The sequence below is a fragment of the Saccopteryx bilineata genome, chromosome 4 (genome assembly GCF_036850765.1).
Source record: "Saccopteryx bilineata isolate mSacBil1 chromosome 4, mSacBil1_pri_phased_curated, whole genome shotgun sequence".
NCBI lineage: Eukaryota > Metazoa > Chordata > Mammalia > Chiroptera > Emballonuridae > Saccopteryx > Saccopteryx bilineata.
In genome coordinates, this window is record NC_089493.1 from 168,666,339 (window position 1) to 168,682,935 (window position 16,597).

At 43.9% G+C, this 16,597-nt stretch overlaps 1 protein-coding gene across 2 annotated transcripts in view; it reads left to right on the forward strand.

The window, feature by feature from the left end:
• ARHGAP26 (Rho GTPase activating protein 26) overlaps positions 1–16,597 on the forward strand; it is a 488,882-nt gene that overhangs the window by 459,614 nt on the left and 12,671 nt on the right. The window contains exons 21-22 of one of the 2 annotated variants that reach the window (XM_066272835.1): positions 8,804–8,914; positions 14,972–15,063. In XM_066272835.1, coding sequence (XP_066128932.1) covers positions 8,804–8,914; positions 14,972–15,063 — 203 coding nt within the window. The remainder of the gene's footprint in view (positions 1–8,803; positions 8,915–14,971; positions 15,064–16,597) is intronic. The other variant, XM_066272836.1, reaches the window with a different exon arrangement.

The following is a 16,597-nucleotide window of genomic DNA, read 5'->3' on the forward strand; positions in this document are numbered from 1 at the left end:
TCTTTGTTATGTTTATTCCTAAGTATTTTATTTTTTTTGTTGCAATCGTGAAGGGGATTATTCTTTTGAGTTCGTTCTCAGTTGTTTCATTGTTGGCATATAGAAAGGCTATTGACTTCTGTATGTTAATTTTGTATCCTGCGACCTTACTGTATTGGCTTATTGTTTCTAGTAGTCTTTTTGTGGATTCTTTGGGGTTTTCGATGTATAGGATCATATCATCTGCAAAAAGTGATACCTTTACTTCTTCTTTTCCGATATGGATGCCTTTTATTTCTTTGTCTTGTCTGATTGCTCTGGCTAGAACCTCTAGTACCACATTAAATAAGAGTGGAGAGAGTGGACAACCCTGTCTTGTTCCTGATTTAAGGGGGAAAGCCTTCAGTTTAGTGCCATTTAATATGATGTTAGCTGATGGTTTATCATATATGGCCTTTATCATGTTGAGATATTTTCCTTCTATACCCATTTTGTTGAGAGTCTTAAACATAAAATTGTGTTGTATTTTATCGAAAGCCTTTTCTGCGTCTATTGATAAGATCATGTGGTTTTTGTTCTTTGTTTTGTTGATATGGTGTATTACATTAACCGTTTTACGTATGTTGAACCATCCTTGAGATTCTGGGATGAATCCCACTTGATCATGATGTATTATTTTTTTAATATGTTGTTGTATTCGATTTGCTAGTATTTTGTTTAGTATTTTAGCATCTGTATTCATTAGAGATATTGGTCTGTAGTTTTCTTTTTTTGTGCCATCCTTGCCTGGTTTTGGTATGAGGGTTATGTTAGCCTCATAAAATGTGTTTGGAAGTATTGCTTCTTCTTCAATTTTTTGGAAGATTTTGAGTAGAATAGGAACCAAGTCTTCTTTGAATGTTTGATAAAATTCGCTGGTATAGCCGTCAGGGCCTGGACTTTTATTTTTGGGGAGGTTTTTAATGGTTTTTTCTATTTCTTCTCTACTGATAGGTCTGTTTAGGCTTTCTGCTTCTTCTTGACTCAGTCTAGGAAGGTTGTATTGTTCTAGGAATTTATCCATTTCTTCTAGGTTGTTAAATTTAGTGGCATAAAGTTTTTCATAGTATTCTACAATAATTCTTTGTATATCTACGGTGTCCGTGGTGATTTCTCCTCTTTCATTTTGTATTTTGTTTATATGAGTTCTTTCTCTTTTTTCCTTGGTAAGTCTTGCCAAGGGTTTGTCAATTTTGTTGATCTTTTCAAAGAACCAGCTCCTTGTTCTATTAATTTTTTCTATAGTTTTTCTGTTCTCTAATTCATTTATTTCTGCTCTGATTTTTATTATCTCCTTTCTTCGGCTGGTTTTGGGTTGTCTTTGTTCTTCTTTTTCTAGTTCCTTAAGGTGGGAAGTTAAGTGGTTCACTTGGGTTCTCTCTTGTTTGTTCATATATGCCTGAAGCGATATGAACTTCCCTCTTATCACTGCTTTTGCTGCATCCCATAGATTCTGATATGTCGTATTGTCATTTTCATTAGTCTGTATATATCTTTTGATCTCTGCACTTATTTCTTCTTTGACCCATTCATTTTTTAAAAGTATGTTGTTTAGTTTCCACATTTTTGTGGTATTTTTTTCCTCTTTTTTGCAGTTGAATTCTAGTTTCAAGGCTTTATGATCAGAAAATATGCTTGGTACAACTTCAATTTTTCTGAATTTGCTGATATTGTTTTTGTGGCCCAACATATGGTCAATTCTTGAGAATGATCCATGTACACTGGAGAAAAATGTATACTCAGTCACTTTGGGATGAAATGTCCTGTAGATGTCTATCATATCCAGGTGCTCTAGTGTTTTGTTTAAGGCCACTATGTCTTTGTTGATTCTCTGTTTGGATGACCGATCCTATTTATTTTTAAATGATAATGCTAAATGCTGGCGGGGCCATGGTTAGAGGGAAGGGGCCACCCTACACACTGTTATTGGGAATGAAATTCAGTAAACCTTTCTGAAAAGCTATTTGCCAGGATGTATCAAGACCCTTTAAAAAATCCTCCTAGCATTTGACCCATTAATTTAACATTCAGGAATTTATGCTAAGGAAACAATTGGAGAAACAGTCTGTGATTCTCAGCAAGGATGTGAGTCGCAGCACTAGTTAATAGCTAAGGGGGGGGGTAGTAATCTGAGTGCACACAATAAGAGAAGGGCTATGTGAATTAAGGTATACCCAGTAACAGAATACCCAGTCACCATTTTAAAAAGGTGATATCGAAAGCTATTTAATAATATCAGAAAATTCTTTATTAAGTGAAAAAGGCTACTAACTACATACAGGGTGGGGCACAAGTAGATTTACAGTCGTGAGTATATGAAACAGTTTATTCTTGTATTGTTACTTATTAATTATTGTATTTTCCATACAAACACTTGGGAATCTTCTGCTTCCCTACCCTGTATGTAGTTTATCCCCCCTAGAAGTGAGGAGATATGCCAAGTGATTATCAGGATATAAATTATGTATGATTTCAGTAGTTGCTTTTTGGTATTTTTCAGTTTTCTGCAAGGCCATCAGTAATTCTGAGAATTGGAATTTTAAAAGATTAGCTTTCTTCTTAAAGGTCAGCTGACTGCTCAGGTTGTAGCAGCTCCGGTTCTAACTGCTGTGGTGTAGAGACCAGAGAGGGTCTGCCACATCCGTGATCAGAGTGGGGCTGCCCTGCAGTCCACAGTATAGCAGGCCCGCCCTGGCCAGTGCAGCAGGTGTTCCGCCATTCATGTCAGTCACCACAGAAGGGTGTCAAGCTCATGATATTGCTTGAACGATCAGCAACAACCCAGCATGCTGCCAGGCCTTTGAGCCTTATCTTCCTGAACCACTGTATCTTCACTGTCCAGTGAATGTCAAAGGGATTGACTGGGACTTTTGAGGACACTGTGGGCCAGCAAACTAAAGCCGAAGCAAGCCTTCCACTTGGATCCAAATCAGACGAGCAAATATTCCTCCCATGCTAACGTTGAAGCTGTCGCTGCTGCAGCTGGGCCTTGACATGGGGGCCTGGTGGAACCCCAGGAGTTTGAGGGTAGAAGGTGTGCTGGGCTGTTCAGCTCAAATACTCCCTCCCAGCTGGTCTCTGAGAGCTGCAGGGAGGCCTTTGGGGATCATCTGTTGAGATTGTGCTTATAAAATTATTTTCTCCTATCCTGTTATCTTTGGCCTCATTAGTGGGAAAAGAGTTTGAGAATTTGATATTAGAGGTTTCAGAGCCAATTAGGAAAGCTGACCATTTTTTGTTTGACTGTTTTGTTTTGGACATTTTGGGGGTGCCGTTGTCAGTTTTAAGTCACCTCTAGCCAGATGCTTGTGGAGTGGAAGGATAATGCCAGTGTAGGCGCAGAGCCTTGGGCCATTCTTATCCCTGTTCACGTTAATTCCTACCTGTGTGTTCTGTGAGTTAACATCAGAACTAAAATAGAGTGTGCTCTCTGTTCCTTGGAGGCACATTTACATATTTACTGTCATTCTGCTGCCACGGGCACCAACCATTGTGGTTTATAAATTGTTCAGTAGTAGTGTTGATGGTGAGTTTTCTTGCTGTGGCTCTGAAGCACAAATAAACAAAAGACGTAAATTCCATCCATAGTTTAAAGAAATCATCGAAGTTCTGTGGAGAATGCATTTTATTGTTAGACGAAAACATAGTGGTCATAAATTTTAAATTGTGGTCATTTTATAGCAAACAAATGTTATTGCTATGACCAGACACAAACAAATGAAATTCTCTTGGTTGTTAAAATTACAGTTAATACTGTGACAATTGTCATGGGGATTAAAGAACAAGTTCCTATAATCTTTATGAATACCCTGCATTCCAGCTGCACCCCCCAGATAATTTCAGCCATGTATGACTGGCCAAGGACCACTTAGCTATCCAAGGAGGTGAGAAAACCATTAGAATCTGCATTGTGTTCATAGACTATGATCCCAACTATGCCTTTAGCTAAAGGCATCATTCTTGATACAGATGAGATAGGAAAGTGGGGGTGTTTCCTACTTATAAAAGCCATTAAAAAGAAAAAAAAAATCCTCAAAAAAAGTTTTAAGGAATTTTTAATTGTCCTGTGCTGACCACTGACCAGAGGAACAGATTAGTGTAGGCCTCTGGGCCTGGGCCACCCCCACACAAACCTCTTAAGTTGGCCCTGATCAGAACTTGGGTTCCGGGCTGGGTTGCCGTTTGGAAGTCATCACCAGGTCATTGGTGCCTGTTGATTCATTATCTAGTGGGGTGGGTTGTGGTAAGAGGACTGAGAAAGTTAAGCCTTTCTTACCAGCTGCAGCTACAGAAGAAAACAGTAGAAATGAGGCAATACTTTCTCCCAGGACTAGAGACAGTCAAATGGGAGCAGGTATTAAACTTAAAAATAGGGTAACTTACCCTTCAGCTGATGGGTCTTACTATCTTATATTACAGTTATTTTTGTTTTTTGTTTTTTTGTTTGTTTGGGGTTTGTTTGTTTTTTCTGAAGTTGGAAACGGGGAGGCAATCAGACAGACTCCTGCATGCGCCCGACCGGGATCCACCTGGCACGCCCACCAAGGGGCGATGCTCTGCCCCTCTGGGGCTTCGCTCTGCCACAATCAGAGCCATTCTAGCGCCTGAGACAGAGGCCACAGAGCCATCCTCAGCGCCCGGGCAAACTTTTGCTCCAATGGAGCCTTGGCTGCAGGAGGGGAAGAGAGAGACAGAGAGGAAGGAGAGGGGGAGGGGTGGAGAAGCAGATGGGCGCTTCTCCTGTGTGCCCTGGCCGGGAATCGAACCCGGGACTCCTGCACGCCAGGCCGACGCTCTACCACTGAGCCAACCGGCCAGGGCCTTGTTTTTTTTTTTTTAAAAGGAGGTGGTTTTATTTTTTATTGAGTTTATTGGGGTGACATTGGTTAATAAAATTATATAAGTTTCAGGTGTACAAGTCTATACTACATCTGAAGACTGTATTGTGTTCACCATTCCAAGTCAAGTCTTCTTCCGTCACCATTTATTCCTTACACTCTCTTCTACTTCCCCCACCCCCCTTTCCCTCTGGTAATCACTGTACTATTGTCTTTGTCTATGAGTTGGGTTTTTGTCTTGTTTCCTTTTTTTTTTTTTTTTTTTGCTTAATCCCTTCACGTTTTTCACCCAGCTCTGCAACCCTCCCTCCCTCTAACAGCTGTTAGTCTCTTCTCTATCTATGAGTCTGTTTCTATTTTGTTTGTTAGTGTATTTTGCTCATTAGAATCCACATATGAGTGAAATCATATGGTACTTGTCTTTCTCTGACTTATTTCACTTAGCGTAATACTCTCCAGGTCCCTCCATGCTGTCACAAAGGGTAAGATTATCTTTTGTTTTATGGCCGAATAGTATTCCACTGTGTAAATGTACCACAGCTTTTTTATCCACTCATCCACTAATGGACACTTGGGCTACTTCCAAATCTTGGCTATTGTAAATAACACTGCATTGAAGACGGGGTGCATGTATCCTTTCAATTAGTGTTTCAGGCTTCCCGGAAGTGGAATCACTGGGCCAAAAGGCAGTTTCATTTCTGATTTTTTAAAGAAACTCCATACTGCTTCCCACAGTGGCTGAACCAATTTGCATTCCCACCAACAGTGCATTAGGGTTCTCATTTCTCCACATCCTCACCAACACTTGTTTGATGATTTATTGATGATAGCCATTCTGACAAGTGTGAATGGTTTTAATTTGCATTTCTCTGATGATTAGGGAGGTTGAGCATCTTTTCATTCATGTGTCTATTGGCCTTCTGCATATCCTATTTGGAGAAGTGTCAATTAAGGTCCTTTGCCCATTTTTTAATTGGATAGTTTGTTTTTCTGGTGTTGAGTTATAGAAGTCATCTTTTTTGTGTGTGTGTGACAGAGACAGAGAGAGGGACAGATAGGGACAAACAGGAAAGGATAGAGATAAGAAGCATCAATTTTTCATTGCGGCACCTTAGTTGTTCATTGATTGCTTTCTCATAAGTGCCTTGACCAGAGGGCTACAGCAAATTGAGTGACCCCTTGCTCGAGCCAGTGACCTTGGGCTCAAGCTGGTGGGCCTTACCAAAACCAGGTGAGCCCATGCTCAAGCCACCAACCTTGGGGTTTCGAACCTGGGTCCTCTTCGTCCAGTCCGACACTATCCATTGCACCACTGCCTGGTCAGGCTGTCTTTTCATTTTGTTGATTATTTTCTTGGCTATGCAAAAACTTTTGAGGTTAATGTAGTTCCATTTGTTTGTTTGATTGTTTTTAAGTGAGAGGAGGGAGATAGGAGGGGAGATGGCTGACTAGTATTCCACTGTGTAAATGTATCACAGCTTTTTTTTTTTTTTTGTATTTTTCTGAAGTTGGAAACGGGGAGGCAGTCAGACAGACTCCCGCATGTGCCTGACCAGGATCCACCCGGCATGCCCATCCGGGGCGTTGCTCTACCGCAATCAGAGCCATTCTAGCGCCTGAGACAGAGGTCACAGAGGAGAAGAAAGAGAGAGAAAGGAGAGGGGGAGGGGTGGAGAAGCAGATGGGCGCTTCTCCTGTGTGCCCTGGCTGGGAGTCAAACCCCAGACTTCCACACGCTGGGCTGATACTCTACCACTGAGCCAACCGGACAGGGCCATAAGTGGTTTTTATTATGTTGAGATATGTTCCCTCTATTCCAATTTTTCTGAGAATTTCTATCATAAATGTGTGCTAAATTTTATTAAATACTTTTTCTGCATTGATATGATCATGTGATGTATCATATTTATTGATTTGCAGATATTATGCCAACTATGCATCCCCAGAATAAATCCCACTTGATCACAGTGTATGATTTTATAATGTATAAAATCTGGTTTGCTAATATTTTGTTGAGGATTTTAGCTCTGTAGTTGTTTTAAGGTCTTGAAGTTAGAGACCTTAGCAAATGCTAAGTAATATTTCACTATTGTCTTGATTATACTCTATAACTAGTCTTTGCTATATTAATGGGAAAAAAGAGAGAAAAGACCATGCTCCTTGAATTTAATCTCTTCTATTATATGGATTCCATTTGCTGGATGAATCTAAGACTGGAAGCCAGATTGGGGATTTTGTTGGGTTCTACAGTGTGTTGAGCCTTATAGAAAGTCTGTTGCCACATTCCCATTTTTCCTTGCAAATGTGGTAGGTATCTAAAGGAAAGTCATAAGTCAGTGGTTAAGAAGGCTTCTAGTTCCATGGCTGGATCTGTGAAGAAGCTTGGACTGCATCAAGGACCCGAGCAAATCCTGCTTCCCCAGAGGCTGGAGTCTGGGGCTAGTCTTGTCATTTACACGCTGGGTATCTTCAGGCAAGCCTCAAATTAGCTCAGGTTTCCACATCTGTGAAATGGGAATCATCATAATGCTTCTTGACTCCTTGAGTGGATTAAACAAGATTCATTAATTCACTTAGTAATTAGTGAATATCTGCAGGCTCTATTTTAGGCTTTGGAGATGTAGCTGTAAACAAAATGGACAAGAATCCCTGCTTCATGGAATTTGTATTCTAGAAATATAATACACACATGGCACCTAATGAATGTTTTATTCAATTAGTCTGAGGCTATCTGATGAAGTCACAATAGGTATATTACCATAGCAATTTATGTTACAGCCATAGGTAATTAGGGTCATAATTGGGTCTCATGTCTGAATTGAGTAGGTCCCATTAAGTAGGACATTCATGTGTTCTTGCTAAATCCCACTATATTTAGAAAGTCTGTTCCCTAGATTGGATTGCTTTCATTTTCACCTCAATAAAGTGCTTGAACCAAACAGTTCAGCCACTGGCTGAGGCTTAGGGGCTACAGATGGTGATGTGCCTGGGTGGTTCCCACATTGTTTTCTCAGTCATTAGTGTTTGCAATATCTGTGACTTAATGCACTTTTACAGAGTTGCAAGATGTTTGTTTGTGTCATTTGTGGAAATAAGTCAAAGGGCTAGTATGACCAATTAAAATTAAACCATATTTTAGTGAGTAATTTCGACCTTTCCTCTCCAAATTTTTGATCACCACCAATCAAAGAACAAAACGACAGATTTAAGGTCTCCATTCTTCCTTTTCTTTTTAACTGTCTCCCCTCTGGCATTTTTCAATAATAATCAGAATGTCCAAAATCTGTGCAAAGAGAAAGAATGGACTGGGAAAGCGAACCTCAGAGGAACTGCGTGCCGCCCATGGTTGCAAGCCCTCCCTTCAGAGTTGTGTGTCCAGACCCATCCGCTAACTGCTGCCATTTTCTAGTGCTGTACTTCTCTGGGTCTCCAATGACATTCAGCCCATTTAGTTAAAAATGTAAACAGGAAATTGTTTTCTGGCTGAATAGCCTTTGGCCCAGAAAAATGATCATTTTTGCTGAGACCCAACTTTAAAAACACTCATGCAGCAGTGGAAACTGAAGGCTGGTTGTAAGCCAGCCCTGCCCAAGACGAAGGCCTGTAATAGGATATGGATGTGGGAATTCACGTATGTGGGTTCAGGGCACTTGTCACCAATGGCCAAAGGCACAATGGACACAACTGAAGAAGCTCCTGTCACCGGGAAAGCAGTTGTTCTTCAGGGCAAGGAGACACGTTCATGCTCCATGGAATTACAGCACAGGCATTGGTTGAAGAATGGAGGTTTGGTCTGGAGAAATGTGATCAGCACTGACAGCACACCGGGTTTCAGTGCTTCCCTAGTCTGCTCCAGCTACCCGTCATGTGGCTGTCTGTGAACCGCCTCCGCTCCCCTTGTGGCTTCCCTCTGTGCTGACGAGTTTTCTGGTTGTTATGTCTTGCAGCCCCCCGAATCCAAGCCCAACTTCACCCCTTTCGCCATCTTGGCCCATGTTCTCGGCGCCATCCAGCCCTATGCCCACCTCATCCACGTCCAGCGACTCATCCCCCATCAGGTCTGTTTGCAGGGTTTGTTTGGTTTTCTGTTGCTGCCGTTGTTCTCTCATTGGCTTGGTCCTCTCTTCATGCAGTGTTCAGCCTCCTCGTCAACTTTGTTCCCTGCCATCCAAACCTGCACTTGCTTTTTGACAGGCCAGAAGAAGCAGTTCATGAAGACTCCAGGTAAAACCATGGACGATGACCAGGCCAGTCCTGTTTATCCAAGGCCAGGCAGGGGCAGCGGGTAGCCAGCCTCTGCCGTCCTGTGATGCCAGCCTAAGAGCCAAAGCTGGGAGGACCATTTGCATGAACCAGCCTGTCACTTTCCATGCCCTCCTGACCTTCCTTTGGTTTGAATTAATAATATATGATATCCAGAGTTTGGGGAAAGAGTGCCCCCTAAATGGGCTTCTGTTTGGCCCGCTCTCTGAATCATGGGGTTCTTTGTGCTTTGCTATTAGATAATATCAGAGGAAACAGTGTCATGTCCTGGCCTTTTCTTCCCTCATTTTTTATCAGGTAGCATCAGGCAACATTTATCTGCGGAGTTGGGCTATCAGCCATGAGCACTGACACCTACTTGCTGAGACCAGACCACTGGGAGAGAGACAAATATAACACAGAATAAGGGATTGAGATATGGAGTGATTTCTCTTTAAATTGATCATGGCCACCTCCTTCTTTGTACTCCCAGGAATCGTCAGCGTCCCAGCCTGCTTCTGTCTCAATGCGCCATGAACTCTTGGTTCTCATAGAAACAGGCAGCACCTCTTTCTGAGGATTGACCTAGTTCCTCCCCCAATGGCCATGCTATAGTTTTCCATGCTTTGACGACATCCAGACTTAATCTTTTGCACTTGAATTCTTTGGAGAAAAGAAGCTGTTTAAATCCAGGAAAATAATAAATTCATTAAGACCTGCAGAATCTCTCTGCTGTACAGGTCCTCAGCATGTGTGTCTCTGACTTAGTCTTTGACTTCAGACAACCAATATGTAGAGCCCAGTTATAAGCATCATGAGCATTTGGGCCGTGGCAGTATTTTCTCGTCTTTTTCTCCTAGCTGTTTTGGTTTTTTTTTCTCCTAGGAGGTGGGTCCTGCAGAGTGGCTTAAGTAATTTATAAAGTTCAGCCTCACTTTTATATAAAGAAAACCCTATGCTATTTATATACAGATGTATATGTTATTTTATTCTCCTCCATCCATTTTTATATCTATCATTTCATTTTGTCCTTATATGAGAATGAGAGGAGAAATCGCCAGGACCCTCTGATAGAGAGAGAAACTAAGTTACAGAGAGGTGACTTGTACACAGTCACATGACTAAACTCGTGCTAATTCAGAATTCAGGCCTTCTTCCCCTCAACTAGCACTCTTTCCGCCAAACTGTGGGTGGCCCCAAATTCAAGTTTCCTGCAACTTTCAGTCCCAGAGCCAGGCCTGCTCTTTCAGGTTTTCTGTCTAGCCTTGTCCTGAAATATAAGATAACTTTTCAATATATCCTATTATCTTCAACCTGGGAATAAGGTAAAAATTCAAATCATATTTTCCTAACACTCAGGTTCATTTCCTAATTACTTCTTAGACATATTCTGGTGCTTGGGAGACTTTCTAGGACACCAGATATGGCATGGATTGTTCTGGTTACATCACTGATTGTCTTTGATGACCTGAACCAGGGCAAACCACAGTGACTAGAGAGAGTCACCTTCCAAAATGCCTCCCTCACTCATAACAGAGACTTGGGAATAAAATCTTCAAGGCATTGCCCCTTAGACAGAATGGGTTAGGGGACTGAGTGTAGTAGAATCATTCAGCTAAAAATCTGAAATTTACTCTCCACACTGAGTATTCCCTTTTTTGTGTGTCTGAGCTTTGGGGCCCTGTTGCCTGTCTATTATCTCCACCCCTCCACTCCCTTCTACCTCCCAGCATGTTTCCAGGGTTTGTTTTTGTTTTCTTTAGCTCCTCCTTTTCTCTCTCAAAATTTTTTGAGATTGGCAGAGGACAGTGGCAGCAGAATCTGTCTGCCTGCTCTTTGGGGTCATGGTTACTCAGTACTGCCTTCGCTGGGCATTGTTAGGATAGCACCATTTAAAGATGCTGTTCCACAACCCTTTAGGAAGATGCCATTTTGAAATATGCAAGACTGAGTAGGGCTTACCGTTGGCTGTCACCGAGCTAGATATATTTGCCAAGGTGAGCACAGATACGGACAGTACTAGGGAGCTAGCCCATCAGAACTTGCCAAGAAAGAAGGCTAAAATCCCATAACTGCTGTTGCAGTAGACAGCCAAGAGGTGGGGGCATATACCTAATATTCAAGTCTAGTGGGGCCTTCCCCCAAATCTACTTTCAGAATGTGAACATCAGATTTCCCTTCCTAGGCAGAGCAGCTAAAAATAAGTACTTCATTACACCTAATGAATGGTCTCATGAACTTCTACCTAATGCCTCCTCTGAAAGTGACTTCTCCCCTCTTCAAAGCCACTTTAGTGCTTGTTAGTTCAAGCTCAGAAACGAAGATGCCGGTCGCTGCCATCGGAGGAAGGGTGCTGGAGGAACATTCCCCTCACATTTTCCTTTCCTTTCAGGCATCCCTTCAGGAAAGGTCCCAGCCCCAAACCCACAGCTTGCATTTGACCAGGGGCCCTGGAAATGGTGTCTAAATGATTGAGCCGTTCCAACCTGCCAATCTATCTGGCCCCATCTCCCTGTCATGCGTACAATGGAGAGCGGGTCATCATTTTGCAAGACTTACAAGGGCATTTGAGGGAAGCTCCTTTGAGTGCTTTCCTGGCCTCACGCCATGCTCAGAGGCAAAAATTAAAAATGAACTAGCAAAAGGTTCCAAACTTGTTCATGCCCTTGAAGGCCCAGCTGAGGTCTGAAGGGCACTGTCACAGGAGCAGCCAAAGGCACCCCGGGCTCTTTGTGTCCAATGCTAGAGGCACTGCGGAGAACAGGGAGCCAAAGAACCAAAGATGCTTGGTGGGGATTTTTTATGTTCTTATTCAGTGCCAAAGCCTACAAACACAGCCTCTGTGCCAACGGGAGCTGTTTGGGTAGGAATCCTACCTAAAGCAAACTGCTCAAGGCTTTTGAGCAGGACCATGGCATGGGATGCTAGACATGTTAGGCTGAGAGACTTTTAAAAAAGATAAGACTCTTCCCTGGACAGAGTTGCCAGATTTAGCAGATAAAATAAAAAAACAGAATACCCAGTTATATTTGAATTGTGGATAAACCACAATTTTTTTTTATTATATCTTTTGTAATATTTAGGACATATTTATACTAAAAAGAATTCCTTATTGATCTGAAATTCAAATTTGACTAGGTACTTTGTATTTTATTTGGCAGCCCTTGTTCTAGGGAACAGAGGTGGTCCCTTTCAAAAGCACCCCTTCTGTCATCTCTCCCATTTTTGTGCATGGCCTTAAGGGGGGTAGGGGTTGCGAGGAAGAGACCCCTCAGTATCAGTCACCTATTAATATGAGAGAGAAGCAAGGCCCTTTCCTGACCTTTGTTTTTATTTCTATTGTACTATTTTATTGTCACTTCATTTTTCAATTCCCAAAAGCCTGATATTAGTGGAAAATTACTCCTTTTGAATGATAATCTTGGGCACCATTCCCTCTGCTTTCTTCCTGCCAGATATCCCAGTTGATTTCCCTGGCTTGCCCCTGTTTCGTCCCATTCCCTTTATTTAATGAGGTTAATAAGTAACCGCTATGAAAATCCCGCTGGAGGGGCCTGACCCCAGATGATCTTTCCCTCACCTTTTATTTGCGTGCGCAGTTCCTTTGCTCTCTCCTTACCTGCTCTGCCCTGCGCTCCCTCAAGGGACAGGGAGCCTGGCGAATGTGGAGGTTCTTCCACCTTCCATGTCAGGGCAGGTCTACTTACCTGTCAGTCTGGGGTCTGGGCGGTTTTAGCACTTTTCACAGTTAGGTGACTTCTCCTGTCTGCTCCCCAACCCCTCAAAAAAAAGAAGAAAAAAAAAGAAAGAAAGAAAGAAAGAATAGAAAAGGAAGACCCAAATATTATTTTTTCCTCCCTGGAGAGTTGCACATTGGCTATTTGGTCCTTGCTGGTCAATACACAGATTTGTTTTGGTTAGATCACAGAAGGCGCCCTGTTCTGAACTTTATTCTGACTTTAATGTTAATTACACAGGAAGAGCAGTTTTCCATTGGAGCTGATGGATTCTGACGGCTCGTTTTTCCTTTATTCCCAGAGGACCCACTTCCTCTCCCCCCACCCCCTTGAATTTCTCAGTTTGCTCCCATCTGGCCACCGTCTCTTGGCCACTAGAAGACCAGAGAGAACATCAATAAAATGAACTCCCCCTCCCCGCAACAAATTTTGGATAATCGTTTACTCTTATCTTCTGCACAGTAGACCTTTTTAGCCTTCTTTCCTTCCGTTTTCACAGAGCCCAGACTGCAAGTTCTAGATGCCTGGCCCTAGTATAGGTTTCCATCCATCCAGAACTCCTCTTTCCCAAAGGGAAGCTGGACTTCGTGACTCCAAGAAATAACCATTTCAGAGTGACCCAAGACGCCCAGCCTCTGGTTATGGATTTACCTGACACCAGTCATCCCTCAGCTAAATCTCATTTGGCCACTAGAAATCGGTACACCATGGGGGATTAGCACGTCTGCCTCCTTGAGGCTGTGCGTTAATCAAATGAAGATAAAATAACAATACATATACCTTGAATAGTGGTCTAACCCAGAGTAACAACTTACTCTTCTGTTATTCTGCCGTGAAGCCCCTACGTATGCTTTCTCAGATGACTTGGAGAGAGAAAAAAATTGCTTTTATCAAATAAAGAGCCAACCTTTGACTGTGAAATGCAGTTTTTCTTAAGACCCTTGAGAAGTCCATAGATCATTTGGAACTAGCTGGATATAAGAGCAAAAATTTATAGAAGGTTATAGGAGTTCCCAGTTTTTACAGTGTACTCTCTGGAACACGGTTAGCATTCTGTGGTCCCTGGGTCAGATCTGGCCCAGCACCTGTTTTTTTGTAGTATAGTTTTGATGGCACACAGCCACACTAATTCATTTACATGTTGTCTGTGGCAGCCTTCATGCTACAAGCCAGAGTTGAGTAATTACACCGGAGACCATATGGCTCATAAAGCCTAAAAGATTTACTGTCTGGCCTTTTACAGAAAGAGTTTGCCAACCCCGGCTCTAGTACAATGGTTCTCAACCCCAAGTTGCACATTGGAGTCACTTGGAGACCTTTTTAAAAATCCTCATGCCCATACTGACATCTGCAAGTGAGGGTAGAACCCAGACATCTGCCTTTTTTAAAAAAAAGCTTCCTGGGTGATTCTGAGACACAAAGAGAGCAGTTGTCAGAACTCCTTGGACATGAGAGGGAAAAAAATGCATTATGTTCCCTCTCCCTTCTGCCTCCTTACCTCCCCAGACGTGTTCACACGTGTGCTTATGCACACGCATGGGTAACCGTACACACATGGCTTATGTATTCCCTGCCCTGCCATGGTCAGGGAGTTCTGGCTCTGGAATCCTGCCCCTCCGGCCCAGTGAGAAGTAAGTAACATCTGGGAAAGCTGATGTCAGCTGTGGCCTGGAGCGGAAACCTGGCTTTGCTAGAATTTCTCCTTTTTGACTCTCTGGGCATCGCCAACTTTCTGCAGGCACTGTTGGGAGTGTTCTCCCGTGCACCTTGCAGGTTGTCTCCTGCCCCTGCCTCCCTCCTGCCAACGACTCCAGCTCCGAAAACAGGGCTCAGCCTGCCCTCCCCCTGTTCAGCTGGTGTAACTCCTAGGCCAGGTTTTAACATGACTCACGGTGACCCCACAAGGAGAAGTGCAGTTTCTCAGGGCATTATGGCTTTTCTCTGAATGTTTCTCGTTTTTCTCTGGTGACCTTTGCAACTTTTCCGCCTCGTGTCCTGCCATCTGGCTGCCCTGTGAGGCTCTGCACACCACAGAGGACTAGGTGGCTTGCAGGGCAGGGGAAGAGGGAGATGAAATATCGGGAGTTTTCAGGGAGGGTTTTTAAAACTGCTAAATAAATGCCTGTTTTCACACAGCACACCCTTCCGAAAGGCAAAAGCCTTGTACGCCTGCAAAGCCGAACACGACTCGGAGCTCTCGTTCAACGCAGGGACGATCTTTGATAATGGTGAGTTTTCCAAGTTTCCACCTAAGGGAAATCTCTGTTGAATGAGTAAGGCCGGAAAAGAGTGTGTGTGTTTGTGTATCTTTTCTCAAAATGAGAGAGCAGCAGCGGGTCTTTGGGAGGCGCTATCAAGAGTATCGGCAGCTGACAGAGGCTGTCTCATCACCATTTGGACATGAAATGTGATTGGGCCAGCGTAGGACGCGGCCCCGCGCCTGGCAGCGGCGTTGAGGGTCAGGCTGGACAGCAGGAAGGAGACGAAGGAATGGAGAACAGGGCCCTGCACGTGGTCAGAAGCTCCGGTAGCAGTTGAGGCTGCTGGTTCTGTGCCCCTGTCCCCTCGGGCACAGCGGCATTCACTGTCCGCAGCAGGCGAGGCCAGTTTCCGAGATGGCAGGCATGCTCCGGGCGGTAAGCCTCCCTTGTCCCCGCTCATCCTCCCCCGGAGCCAAACCTGCAGCTCTGCCAGGCATCCTGCTCAGGTGTCCTGGTGTGAAAATGGATTCCGGACACCTGCCCTGTAGAATTTTGAACCAGTACTTACTCAATGCATTATTTTCTTTCTTTCGTTTGTTTTTCTCTCTAAAAACATGTGTTTAAGGGAGAATTGATGTCATAATTTACCATGTGCCCGAGATTAAAATCAGGATTCCGTGATGAAGCCCAGGCTGCTGTTGCAGCTGCGAATGTCTTCCCCCGACGAGGTTCTCCTTCGGGGCTGATCTTTCAGGGTCCCTGGCTGAAAGGGGCTGTTTTGCTCAAAGGAGGAAGCAAAGGCAGCTGCCTGGTTTCAGGAACTGGACATTTTCCAGGGTTCCTTTCTTCACCTCAGGTGGGTGGGAGCACAGTTCCTGGGCAGGATGTGTGTTGCCCAAACGCTTCACCATCATGGCCTGGCAGCCCACCCTGGCCTGGACCACACCTCCTACCACCTGCCTGAGACCCAGAAATACAGAGCAGCTGAGGCCCCACATCATGCTGGAGGACATGTAACTCTAGATGCAGGCTGCTAAAGCACAAGTCCTGGCTTGATCACTTGCTCCTTTGTGACCTCAAGCAGATAACAGAAGGTTGTGAGAGAAAACTGCGATAGTGCACATCATGGGTTTAAAACATTCACTGGGGCCCTGGCTGGTTGGCTCAGGGTAGAGCATCAGCCTGGCATGTGGAAGTCCCGGGTTCTATTTCCGGCCAGGGCACACAGGAGAGCCGCCTATCTACTTCTCCACCCCTCCCCCTCTCCTTCCTCTCTGTCTCTCTCTTCCCCTCCGGCAGCCAAGGCTCCATTGGAGCAAAGTTGCCCCGGGTGCTGAGGATAGCTCCATGGCCTCTGCCTCAGGCGCTAGAGTGGCTCTGGTTGCAATGGAGCAACACCCCCAGATGGGCAGAGCATCACCCCCTAGTGGGTATGCCGGGTGTATCCCGGTCGGTGCATGTGGGAGTCTGTCTGTCTGCCTCCCTGCTTCTTGCTTCAGAAAAAAATACAAAAAACAAAACAAAACAAACATGCATTGAGCATTCAATATGTTATTGTGAT